The sequence below is a fragment of the Myiozetetes cayanensis genome, unplaced genomic scaffold, assembly GCF_022539395.1.
Source record: "Myiozetetes cayanensis isolate MyiCay16 unplaced genomic scaffold, myiCay2020 scf271, whole genome shotgun sequence".
Taxonomy (NCBI): Eukaryota; Metazoa; Chordata; class Aves; order Passeriformes; family Tyrannidae; genus Myiozetetes; species Myiozetetes cayanensis.
The window spans coordinates 46,643-59,552 of NW_026087490.1; the positions used below are offsets into that span (position 1 = coordinate 46,643).

General features: G+C 63.8%; 1 protein-coding gene across 1 annotated transcript; it reads left to right on the forward strand.

Annotated features, from left to right (window-relative positions):
• Positions 1–2,631: 2,631 nt before the first annotated feature.
• On the forward strand, positions 2,632–12,542 carry LOC126643640 (uncharacterized; the record flags this gene model as incomplete). The annotated part of the gene is made up of 4 exons (XM_050322153.1): positions 2,632–4,047; positions 11,457–11,550; positions 12,246–12,299; positions 12,487–12,542. Coding segments are annotated over exons 1-4 (1,620 nt in total), but the record flags the coding sequence as incomplete, so codon positions are not given.
• Between the last annotated feature and the right edge of the window lie 368 nt (positions 12,543–12,910).

A 12,910-nucleotide genomic window follows, 5' to 3' on the forward strand; every position in this document is an offset into this window, starting at 1 on the left:
CAAAAACTCACCCCAGAGACCCCAAACCCAGCCCAGGGACCCCCAAAAACGCAGCCCAGGGACCCCCAAACCCACCCTGGGGCCCTCAAACACAGGGACGCCCAAAATACCCCCCAGGGGCCCCAAACCTGCCCTGGGGACCCTCAAACCCCACCCCAGGGACCCCAAACCCAGCACAGGGACCCCCAAAAAGCCACCCCAGGGACCCCCAAACCCAGCACAGGGACCCCCAAAAAGCCACCCCAGGGACCCCCAAAAACCCACCCCGGGGATCCCCAAAAACCCAGCTCAGGGACCCCCAAAAACGAAGCCCAGAGACCCCCAAAAACCCAGCCCAGAGACCCCAAAAACCCACCCCAAGGACCCCCAAAAACCAGCCCAGGGACCCCCAAACCCAGCCCAGGGACCCCCAAAAACCCCATCCCCAAAAAACGCCCCTCGGCGCCGCTCAGCCAATAGGAAAGCGGAGCGCAGTCGTTCAGCCAATAGGAAGGCGGAGCGCCACCGCCGGTCCCGCCCCTGAGCGCCCGTCAACCAATAGGAGGGCGGTGCGCACCCGCCCCTCAGCCAATAGGAGGGCTCAGCGACTCCGGTCGGCGCGTTCCGGGGGGGAGAGACCGGAGGGTCCGAGACCCCCTCGGGAGGGTCCTAAAACCCCTTCGGAGGGTCCCAAAATCCCCTCGGGAGGATCCAAAATCCACCCTGGGAGGATCCAAAATCCCCTTGGAGGGTCCCAAAACCCCCTTGGCAAGATCCAAAATCCACCCTGGGAGGGTCCCAAAATTCCCTTGGAGGGTCCCCAAACCCCCTTGGAGGGTCCCCAAATCCCCTTGGAGGGTCCCAAAACCCCTTCAGAGGGTCCCAAAACCCCCTTGGAGGGTCCCCAAACCCCCTTGGAGGGTCCCAAAATCCCCTCGGGAGGATCCAAAATCCACCCTGGGAGGATCTAAAATCCCCTTGGAGGGTCCCAAAATCCCCTCGGGAGGATCCAAAATCCCCTTGGAGGGTCCCAAAACCCCCTTGGCAAGATCCAAAATCCACCCTGGGAGGGTCCCAAAATCCCCTTGGAGGGTCCCCAAACCCCCTAAGATGAACCAAAACCCCTTTGGAAAGGTCCAAAGCCCCCCATAGCCCCCTCCACTTTCCATACCCCCCATAGTCCCCATAGCCCCTATAGCCCCCATAGCCCCCCACTCCGGCCCCCTAGCCCCCATACCGCCCCCAGCCCCTACACCTCTATAGCCCCCATAGCCCCCACCCTCTTTATCCCACACCTCCTATACCCCCCATAGCCCCCATATCCCCTATACCCCCATAGGCTCCTACTCCTCTCTATCCCCTATAGCCCCCCACAGTCCCCTATAGCCCCCCCACATCTCCCCCATAGCCCCTATAGCCCCCAATACCGCCCCCAGCCCCCATAGCCTCTCTAGCACCCATAGCCCCCACCCTCTCTATCCCTATAGACCCCACAGGCCCCCATAGCCCCCCCATAGCACCCACAGCCCCCCACAGCCTCTCTACCCCTATACCCCCATAGCCCCCACATCCCCTATAGCCCCCTAAAGTCCCCCTATAGCTCCCATAGCCCCCCATAGCCCCCTATAGCCCCCATAGCCCCCATAGCCCCCATAGCCCCTATAACTCCACAGCCCCTCATAGTCCCTATAGCTCCCCATAGTCCCCCATAGCTCCCATAGCCCCCCAGTCCCCTATAGCTCCCATAGTCGGCCCATAGCCCTCCACAGTCCCCGTAGAGCCCCATAGCCTCCCATAACCCCCCACAGCCCCCATAGCTCCCATAGCCCCCATAACCCCTCATAGCCCCCTATAGCCCCTATAGCCCCCACAGCCCCTATAGCTCCCATAGCCCCCCATAACCCCTCATAGCCCCCATAGCCCCTATAGCTCCCATAGCCCCTATAGGTCCCCTCAGTCCCTATAACCCCCCCATAGCCCCTATAGCTCCCATAGCCCTCCCATAGTCCCTATAGCTCCCATAGCCCCCATAGCCCCTATAGCCTCCCATAGCCCCCATAGCCCACCCATAGCCGCCCCCATAGCCCCCATAGACACTATAGCTCCCACAACCCCCCATAGCCGCCCCATAGCCCCTATAGCCCCTCATAGTCCCCCTATAGCCCCCATAGCTGCCCCATAGCCTCTGTAGCCCCCCATAGTCCCCCTATAGCCCCCATAGCCCCTCATAGCCCCCCATAGCCCCTATAGCCCCCAAAGCCCCTATAGCTCCCATAGCCCCCATAGCCCCTATAACTCCCACAGCCCCCATAGTCCCTATAGCCCCCATAGCCCCTATAGCCTCCCAGTCCCCTATAGCCCCCATAGCCCCTGATAGCTCCCCCACAGCCCCCGGGCAGGGGCTGGGCTGGATGCGTTGGGCGGAGCGGGAAGGATACAGGGTGGAGACCCTCCCCCCTCCCCCATAGCCCCCATACCCTCCCCAGCCCTCCCCCTCCCCTCCCGGCCCCTCCCCTGCCCTCCCTGCGCGCACGCGCAGAGCGCCGGGCCCATCCCACGGCCGCGGCCCTGCAGGTACCGGGGATTTGGGGGATGGGAAGGGGTTTTGGGGTCAGGAGGGTGGGGTCGGTCCAGGAACCGTCACGGGGGGGGATGTGGGGGGGGTCGTCGGTCTCGGTGCCCCCCCCGGCCCTTCAGTGCCGGCCCCGCCCCGGCCTCGCCATCTCCATCGTCCCCGTCATCTCCATCGGCCCCATCCCAGTTCCCATCCCCATCCCTGTCATCTCCATCGGCCCCTTCATCTCCATCGGCCCCATCCCAATTCCCATCCCCATCCCTGTCATCTCCATCGTCCCCTTCATCTCCATCAGCCCCATCCCAATTCCTATCCCCATTCCCATCATCTCCATCGTCCCCATCATCTCCATCGGCCCCATCCCAATTCCTATCCCCATTCCCATCATCTCCATCGTCCCCATCATCTCCATCGTCCATCCCAATTCCTATCCCCATTCCCATCATCTCCATCGTCCCCATCATCTCCATCAGCCCCATCACCTCCATCAGCCCCATCCCCATCCCCATCCCTGTCATCTCCATTGGCCCCATCCCCTGCCATTCCCATCCCCATCATCTCCATCGGCCCCATCACCTCCATCAGCCCCATTCCCATCCCCATCCCTGTCATCTCCATCGTCCCCTTCATCTCCATCGGCCCCATCCCAATTCCCATCCCCATTCCCATCATCTCCATCGGCCCCATCATCTCCATCGGCCCCATCCCCATCCCTGCCATTCCCATCATCTCCATCGTCCCCGTCATCTCCATCGGCCCCATCCCAATTCCCATCCCCATCCCCATTCCCATCATCTCCATCGGCCCCATCATCTCCATCGGCCCCATCCCAATTCCTATCCCCATTCCCGTCATCTCCATCATCCCCTTCATCTCCATCGTCCCCGTCATCTCCATCGACCCCATCCCCATCCCCATCCCTGCCATTGCCATCATCTCCATCGTCCCCATCACCTCCATCAGCCCCATCCCCATCCCTGTCATCTCCATCGACCCCATCCCCTGCCGTTCCCATCCCCATCCCTATTCCCATCATCTCCATCATCCCTGTCATCTTTAATTGGTCCCATCCCTGCCATTCCCATCCCCATCCCCATCCCAATTCCCATCCCCATCATTTGCAACAGCCCCATCCCATCCCCATTCTCATCATCTCCATTATCCCCATCATCTCCATCGGCCCCATCCCCATTCCCATCCCCATCCTCGCCATCTCCATCAGCCCCATCCCCATCCCTGCCATTCCCATTCCCATTCCCATTCCCATCCCATTCTCATCCCATTCCATCCCTTTCTATCCCATTCCATCCCATCCCATTCCATCTCATCCCATTCCATTCCCATCCTCATTATCCCCATCCCCTCCATCCCAGTTCCCCCCCCATCCCAGTGGCCCCCATTCCATCCCAGTGCCCCCCTCTCCCATCCCAGTGCCCCCCCTTCCATCCCAGTGCCCCCCTTCCATCCCAGTGCCCCTAAACCCCATTCCCAGTGCCCCCTTCCATCCCAGTGCCCCCATTCCATCCCAGTGCCCCCATTCCATCCCAGTGCCCCCTCACACCCAGTGCCCCCATTCCATCCCAGTTCCTTATTCCATCCAGTGCCCCCTCCCCATCCCAGTGCCCCCATTCCATCCCAGTGCCCCCTTCCCCATCCCAGTGCCCCCTTCCATCCCAGTGCCCCCTTCCATCCCAGTTCCCCCATTCCATCCCAGTGCCCCCTCTCCCATCCCAGTGCCCCCATTCCATCCCAGTGCCCCCTACTCCCATCCCAGTGCCCCCTTCCCATCCCAGTGCCCCCTTCCCATCCCAGTGCCCCCATTCCATCCCAGTGCCCCCTCCCCATCCCAGTGCCCCCATTCCATCCCAGTGCCCCCATTCCATCCCAGTTCTCTAATCCCATCCCAGTGCCCCAACCCCATCCCAGTGCCCCCTCCATCCCAATCCCACCTCCCCAGTGCCCCCATCCACCCAGTGCCCTCATTCCATCCCAGTGCCCCTACCCCATCCCAGTGCCCCCATTCCATCCCAGTGCCCCATCCCCATCCCAGTGCCCCCATTCCATCCCAGTGCCCATTCCATCCCAGTTCCCCATTCCATCCCAGTGCCCCCATTCCCATCCCAGTGCCCCCATTCCATCCCAGTGCCCCACTCCCATCCCAGTGCCCCATTCCCATCCCAGTGCCCCCATTCCCATCCCAGTGCCCCCATTCCATCCCAGTGCCCCCATTCCCATCCCAGTGCCCCCAATCCCATCCCAGTGCCCCCAATCCCATCCCAGTGCTCCCAAATCCCATCCCAGTGCCCCCAACCCATCCCAGTGCCCCCAAACCCCATCCCAGTGCCCCATTCCCATCCCAGTGCCCCCATTCCATCCCAGTGCCCCCATCCCCATCCCAGTGCCCCCATTCCCATCCCAGTGCCCCATTCCCATCCCAGTGCCCTCATTCCATCCCAGTGCCCTCCATCCCAGTTCCCCATTCCATCCCAGTGCCCCATACCCATCCCAGTGCCCCATTCCATCCCAGTGCCCCCATTCCATCCCAGTGCCCCCTTCCATCCAGTGCCCTCCCATCCCAGTGCCCCCATCCCCATCCCAGTGCCCCCATTCCATCCCAGTGCCCCCATTCCATCCCAGTGCCCCCATCCCCATCCCAGTGCCCCTCTCCCATCCCAGTGCCCCACTCCCATCCCAGTGCCCCCTTCCATCCCAGTGCCCCATTCCATCCCAGTGCCCCCAACCCCATCCCAGTGCCCCCATCCCATCCCAGTGCCCCCATTCCATCCCAGTGCCCCCATTCCATCCCAGTGCCCCCATTCCATCCCAGTGCCCCCATCCCCATCCCAGTGCCCCCACTCCCATCCCAGTGCCCCCATCCCCATCCCAGTGCCCCATCTCCCATCCCAGTGCCCCAATCCCCATCCCAGTGCCCCACTCCCATCCCAGTGCCCCCATTCCATCCCAGTGCCCCCATTCCCATCCCAGTGCCCCCAATTCCATCCCAGTGCCCCCCCCACACCCAGTGCCCCATTCCCATCCCAGTGCCCCCATTCCCATCCCAGTGCCCCCTCCCCATCCCAGTGCCCCACTTCCATCCCAGTTCCCCCATTCCCATCCCAGTTCCCCCTTCCATCCCAGTTCCCCCATTCCATCCCAGTGCCCCCATTCCATCCCAGTGCCCCCATTCCATCCTAGTGCCCCCATTCCATCCCAGTGCCCCCATTCCCATCCCAGTGCCCCCATTCCATCCCAGTGCCCCCATCCCATCCCAGTGCCCCCTTCCCTCCCAGTGCTCCCCATTCCATCCCAGTGCCCCTCCACATCCCAGTGCCCCCCTTCCATCCCACTCCCTTCCCTCCCATTCTCCCCCAGCCCCCTGCTGCCGTGGGAGGGTCTGCCCCCAAACTCCCCTCCCCTGTCCCCCAGGCCTCACCATGACCAAGGAGCGCGGGGACCCCTAGCAGGGGGTCTCCGCCCCCGACCCCCAGCCCGCTGGTGGAGCGCAGGAAGAGGCCGATGGTTCACCCGCGGCCCCCGCCCCCTCCCCAAGGACTACGGTGAGACCCCCAAAACCCCTCCCCAAACCCCTGCCCCCAGAGGATGGGGCACCCCCTCAGGGCACAGGGACCCCCAAAAACCCTCCCCAAACCCCCTGTCCCCAGGGGATGGGACCTAACCCCCCAGGGCACAGGGCCCTCCCCAAGGACTACGGTGAGACCCCCCCCAAAACCCCTCCCCAAACCCCCTGCTCCCAGGGATGGGGCACAACCCCCAGGGCACAGGGACCCCCAAAACCCCTCCCCAAGCCCCCTGCTCCCAGGGATGGGAACCCCTCAGGGCACAGGGACCCCCAAAACCCCTCCCGAAACCCCTGCCCCAGGGGATGGGACACCCCGACAGCGACCCCTCCCCAGGACTACGGTGAGACCCCCTCAAAACCCTCCCCATCCCCACTGCCCCCAGGGATGGGGCCAGCCCCAGGGCACAGGGCCCCCAAAAACCCCCCCATTCCCCTGCCCCAGGGATGGGCCAACCAGGCACAGGACCCCCAAAACCCTCCCATTCCCCTGCCCCCAGGGGATGGGGCACAACCCCCAGGGCACAGGGACCCCCAAAAACCCCTCCCCATTCCCCTGCCCCCAGGGGATGGGGCACAACCCCTCAGGGCACAGGGACCCCTCCCAAGGACTATGGTGGACCCCCACCCAAAACCCCTCCCCATCCCCCTGCCCCAGGGGATGGGGCTACAACCCCTCAGGGCACAGGGACCCCTCCCCAAGGACTACAGTGAGACCCCCCAAAAAACCCCTCCCCAAACCCCCTGCCCCCAGGGATGGGAACCCCACAGGGACCCCTCCCTAGGACTACGGTGAGACCCCCTCAAAACCCTCATCCCCCTGCCCCCAGGGGATGGAACTAACCCCCAGGGCACAGGGACCCCCAAAAACCCCCTGCCCCCAGGGGATGGGGCACAACCCCCCTCAGGGGATGGGACACCCCAGGGCACAGGGACCCCCAGGGCACAGGGACCCCTCCCAGGACTACAGTGAGACCCCCAGAAAACCCCTCCCCATTCCCCTGCCCCCAGGGATGGGACTCCCTCCCCAGGGCACAGGGACCCCTCCCAAGGACCATGGTGAGACCCCCAAAAACTCCCTCCCCAAACCCCTGCCCCCAGGGGATGGGATTTCCCGACTATGGGGGACCCCCAGGGTATGGGGAACCCTCCCCAGGGCACAGGAACCCCCAGGGTATGGGGGAACCCCCAGGGTATGGGGGAACCCCTCAGGGTATGGAGGAACCCCCCAGGGCACAGGGACCCCTCAAGGCACAGGGATGACCCCAAGGGTACAGGGACCCCCTCAAAGGCACAGGGACCCCCTCCAGGGCAGGGGGAACCCCCAGGGATGAGACCCCAGGACACAGGACACCCCAAGGCCACAGGGACCTCCCCCGTCCCCCAGGCCACAAAAACTCCTGCCCCCAAAAACCCCTCCCAGCTGTATGGGGTGGGAGGTGGGAGGGGTCCCTTACGGCTGACAGGGGTCTGTACCACCCCCAAAACTTTTATCCCTCACCACCCCCACCCTCCCAAAACCTTCAGCCTTCACGTTCTTCGACCCCAACGACGCGGCGTGTCGGGAGATCCTGCTGGACCCCGGACCAGCGTCCTCAACTGTTACGCCATCCTGCGCCAGTGGGTGCCCCAAGTGCAGCACAGCGTGGATGTCATCGGCAACGAGGTCATTTGGGGGGTTTGGGGATATGGGTCTGGGGGTTTGGGGGTGCCCCAAGTGCAGCACAGCGTGGATGTCATCGGCAATGAGGTCATTTGGGGGGGTTTGTGGGGTCTGGGGGTTTGGGGTGCCCTAAGTGCAGCACAGCGTGGATGTCATCGGCAATGAGGGTCATTTGGGGGTCTAGGGGGGCTGGGGTTTGGGGGTGTCCCAAGTGCAGCACAGCGTGGATGTCATCGGCAATGAGGTCATTTGGGGGGTTTGGGGGTCTGGGGGTCTGGGGTGCCCTAAGCGCAGCACAGCGTGGATGTCATCGGCAATGAGGTCATTTGGGGGTCTGGGGGGTCTGGGGGTCTGGGGGTGCCCCAAGTGCAGCACAGCGTGGATGTCATCGGCAATGAGGTCATTTGGGGGGTTTGGGGGTCTGGGGGTTATGGGGTCTGGGGTGCCCCAAGTGCAGCACAGCGTGGATGTCATCGGGAATGAGGTCATTTGGGGGTTTGGGGGGTCTAGGGTGTTTATGGGGTTTAGGGGTGCCCCAAGTGCAGCACAGCGTGGATGTCATCGGCAATGAGGTCATTTGGGGGTTTTATGGGGTCTGGGGCTGGGGTGCCCTAAGTGCAGCACAGCGTGGATGTCATCGGCAACGAGGTCATTTGGGGGTTTTATGGGGTCTGGGGGGTTTAGGGGGTTTGGGGTGCCCCAAGTGCAGCACAGCGTGGATGTCATCGGCAATGAGGTCATTTGGGGGTTTGGGGGTTAGGGTTTGGGGGTTTGGGGTGCCCCAAGTGCAGCACAGCGTGGATGTCATCGGCAATGAGGTCATTTGGGGGGTTTGAGTCTGGGGGTTTGGGGGTGCCCCAAGTGCAGCACAGCGTGGATGTCATCGGCAATGAGGTGATCTGGGGGTTTGGGAGGTCTGGGGGTTTGGGGTGCCCCAAGTGCAGCACAGCGTGGATGTCATCGGCAATGAGGTCATTTGGGGGTTTTATGGGGTCTGGGGGTTTGGGGGTTTGGGGTGCCCAAGTGCAGCACAGCGTGGATGTCATCGGCAATGAGGTCATCTGGGGGGTTTGGGGGGTCTGGGGGTCTGGGGGTGCCCCAAGTGCAGCACAGCGTGGATGTCATCGGCAATGAGGTCATTTGGGGGTTTGGGGGGTCTGGGGGTTTGGGGGTGCCCCAAGTGCAGCACAGCGTGGATGTCATTGGGAATGAGGTCATTTGGGGGTTTATGGGTCTGGGGGTTTTATGGGGTCTGGGGGTTTTATGGGGTTTGGGGTGCCCCAAGTGCAGCACAGCGTGGATGTCATCGGCAATGAGGTCATTTGGGGGGTTTGGGGGTTTGGGGGTTTGGGGTGCCCCAAGTGCAGCACAGCGTGGATGTCATCGGCAACGAGGTCATTTGGGGGTTTGGGGGGTTTGGGTATGGGGTCTGGGGGTTGGGGTGCCCCAAGTGCAGCACAGCATGGATGTCATCGGCAATGAGGTCATCTGGGGGTTTGGGGGTCTGGGGGTTTGGGGGTGCCCCAAGTGCAGCACAGCGTGGATGTCATCGGCAATGAGGTCATTTGGGGGGTCTGGGGGGGGGGTTTGGGGGTGCCCCAAGTGCAGCACAGCGTGGATGTCATCGGCAATGAGGTCATTTGGGGGGTTTGGGGGTGGGGTTTGGGGTGCCCCAAGTGCAGCACAGCATGGATGTCATCGGCAATGAGGTCATTTGGGGGGTTTGGGGGATTGTTTGGGGTTTGGGGGTTTAAGGGGGTCTGGGGGTTTGGGGTGCCCCAAGTGCAGCACAGCGTGGATGTCATCGGGAATGAGGTCATTTGGGGGATTGGGGGTTTATGGGGTCTGGGGGTTTGGGGTGCCCCAAGTGCAGCACAGTGTGGATGTCACTGGCAACGAGGTCATTTGGGGGTTTGGGGGTCTGGGTGGGTCTGGGGGTTTTGGGGGTGCCCCAAGTGCAGTACAGCGTGGATGTCATCGGGAATGAGGTCATTTGGGGGATTGGGGAGGTTTTATGGGGTCTGGGGGTGCCCCAAGTGCAGCACAGCGTGGATGTCATCGGCAACGAGGTGATTTGGGGGTTTGGGGGTTTGGGTGGAATTGGGGGTCTGGGGGTTTGGGGTGCCCCAGGTGCAGCACAGCGTGGATGTCATCGGGAATGAGGTGATTTGGGGGTTTGGGGGGTCTGGGGGGTTTATGGGGTTTGGGGTGCCCCAAGTGCAGCACAGCGTGGATGTCATTGGGAATGAGGTGATTTGGGGGATTTGGGGGTTTGGGTGGAATTGGGGGTCTGGGGGTTTGGGGGTGCCCCAGGTGCAGCACAGTGTGGATGTCATCGGCAACGAGGTGATTTGGGGGTTTGGGGTGTTTGGGGGAATTGAGGGGGTTTGGGGGTTTGGGGGTACCCCAAGTGCAGCACAGTGTGGATGTCATCGGCAATGAGGTGATTTGGGGTTTTGGGGGTTTGGGAGGGGTTTGGGGGAATTGAGGGGGTTTGGGGGGTTTGGGGGTGCCCCAAGTGCAGCACAGCGTGGATGTCATCGGCAATGAGGTGGGGAGGGAGGGTCTGGGGCGGTCTGGGGGAAACTGAGGGGTTTTGGGGTGTCACTGAGCAGTGTCCCCATCTGTCCCTGGTGTCCCTGGTGTGTCCCTGGCCTGGTGTGTCCCTGTGCTGTCCCCAGTCTGTCCCTGGGTGTGCCTGGGGTGTGACTGGTGTCCCCAGTGTCCCCAGGGTGGCACTGAGCGGTGTCCCCGTCTGTCCCCGGTGTCCCTGGGGTGTGACTGGTGTCCCTGGTGTCCCTGGGGTGTCCCTGGTGTCCCTGGGGTGTCCCTGGAGTGTCCCTGGTGTGTCCCCAGTGTCCCTGGGGTGTCCCTGGTGTCCCCAGTGTCCCCAGGGTGGCACTGAGGGGTGTCCCTGTCTGTCCCTGGTGTGTCCCTGGTGTCCCTGGGGTGTCCCTGAGCGGTGTCCCTGGGGTGTCCCCTCTGTCCCTGGGGTGTCCCTGAGCGGTGTCCCCTCTGTCCCTGGTGTCCCTGGTGTGTCCCCAGTGTCCCTGGGGTGTCCCCTCTGTCCCTGGGGTGTCCCTGAGCGGTGTCCCCTCTGTCCCTGTCTGTCCCTGGGGTGTCCCTGAGCGGTGTCCCCTCTGTCCCTGGGGTGTCCCTGAGCGGTGTCCCCCTCTGTCCCCGGTGTCCCTGTTGTCCCTGAGCAGTGTCCCCTGTCCCTGGTGTCCCTGGGGTGTCCCTGGTGTGTCCCCCTCTGTCCCCAGTGTCCCTGGGGTGTGACTGGTGTCCCTGGTGTCCCCGGTGTCCCTGGGATGTCCCTGAGCGGTGTCCCCTCTGTCCCCGGTGTCCCTGGGGTGTCCCTGGAGTGTCCCTGGGGTGTCCCTGGTGTCCCCAGTGTCCCTGGGGTGTCCCTGAGTGGTGTCCCTGGGGTGTCCCTGGGGTGTCCCTGAGCGGTGTCCCCTCTGTCCCCGGTGTCCCTGGTGTGTCCCCGGTGTCCCTGGGGTGTCCCTGAGCGGTGTCCCTGTCTGTCCCCGGTCCCTGGGGTGTCCCTGACTGGTGTCCCCTCTGTCCCCGGTGTCCCTGGGGTGTCCCTGAGCTGGTGTCCCCTCTGTCCCCGTTGTCCCTGGGTGTCCCTGACTGGTGTCCCCTCTGTCCCCGGGCAGATCCTGCGCCGGGGGTGCCACGTGGACGACCGGGACGGACTGACGGACATGACCCTCCTGCACTACGCCTGCAAGGCCGGCGCCCACGGCGTGGGTGGGTGTGGCACGGGGGGCACCTTGGCCCTGTGTGCCTCTGTCCCCAGTGTCCCTGTGTCCCTCAGTGTCCCCATTCCACCATCCCAATGTCCTCAGTGTCCCCATGGCCCCAGTGTCCCTGTGTCCCCAGTGTCCCCATTCCCACCATCCCTGTGTCCCCATGACCCCAATGTCCCTGTGACCCCGGTGTCCCCATTCCCACCATCCCAGTGTCCCCACTCTTGGTGTCCTCCTGTCCCCATCCCTGTCCCACTCTCAGTGTCCCCGTCCCCACTCAGGTGTCCCGTGTCCCCACTCTTGGCATCCCGTGTCCCTGTCCCCATGTCCCCTATCTCAGGTGTCCCCATCGTGTCCCCAGTGTCCCTGCAGCCGCTGTCCGTCTGTCCACGCGGCTGCTGGTCCCTAGTGGACGTGAGGCTGTCCCTCGTCCCTAGTCCCTGTTCCCCATGGGTGTGTCCCTATCCCACCATCCCTGTCCCCATGGGTGATGTCCCCTGTCCCTGTCCCTGTCCCCATGGGTGATGTCCCCCTGTCCCCAGGTGACCCCGCAGCCGCTGTCCGTCTGTCCACGTGGCTGCTGGGACTCAGGGCTGTGCCGGTTGTCCCTGTACCCATGGGTGTGTCCCTGTCCCTGTCCCCATGGGTGTGTCCCTGTCCCTGTCCCCACTCAGGGTGTCCCCCTCGTGTCCCCAGGTGACCCCGTGGCCGCTGTCCGTCTGTCCACGCGGCTGCTGGCCCTGGTGGGACGTGGGGCTGTCCCTGTCCCCATGGGTGATGTCCCCCTGTCCCCAGGTGACCCTGCAGCTGCTGTCCGTCTGTCCACGCGGCTGCTGGCTCTGGGGGGGGACGTGGGGCTGTCCCTGTCCTTGTCCCTGTCCCTGTCCCCATGGGTGCTGTCCCTGTCCCCATGGGTGATGTCCCCCTCTGTCCCCAGGTGACCCTGCAGCCGCTGTCCGTCTGTCCACGCAGCTGCTGGCGCTGGGGGGGGACGTGGGGCTGTCCCTGTCCCTGTCCCCATGGGTGGTGTCCCTGTCCCCATGGGTGATGTCCCTGTCCCCATGGGTGATGTCCCCCTGTCCCCAGGTGACCCTGCAGCTGCTGTCCGTCTGTCCACGCGGCTGCTGGCTCTGGGGGGGGACGTGGGGCTGTCCCTGTCCTTGTCCCTGTCCCCATGGGTGATGTCCCCCTGTCCCTGTCCCCATGGGTGATGTCCCTCTGTCCCCATGGGTGTGTCCCCTGTCCCCATGGGTGATGTCCCTGTCCCTGTCCCCATGGGTGATGTCCCTGTCCCCATGAGTGGTGTCCCTGTCCCCATGGGTGATGTCCCTGTCCCCATGGGTGATGTCCCCTGTCCCCAT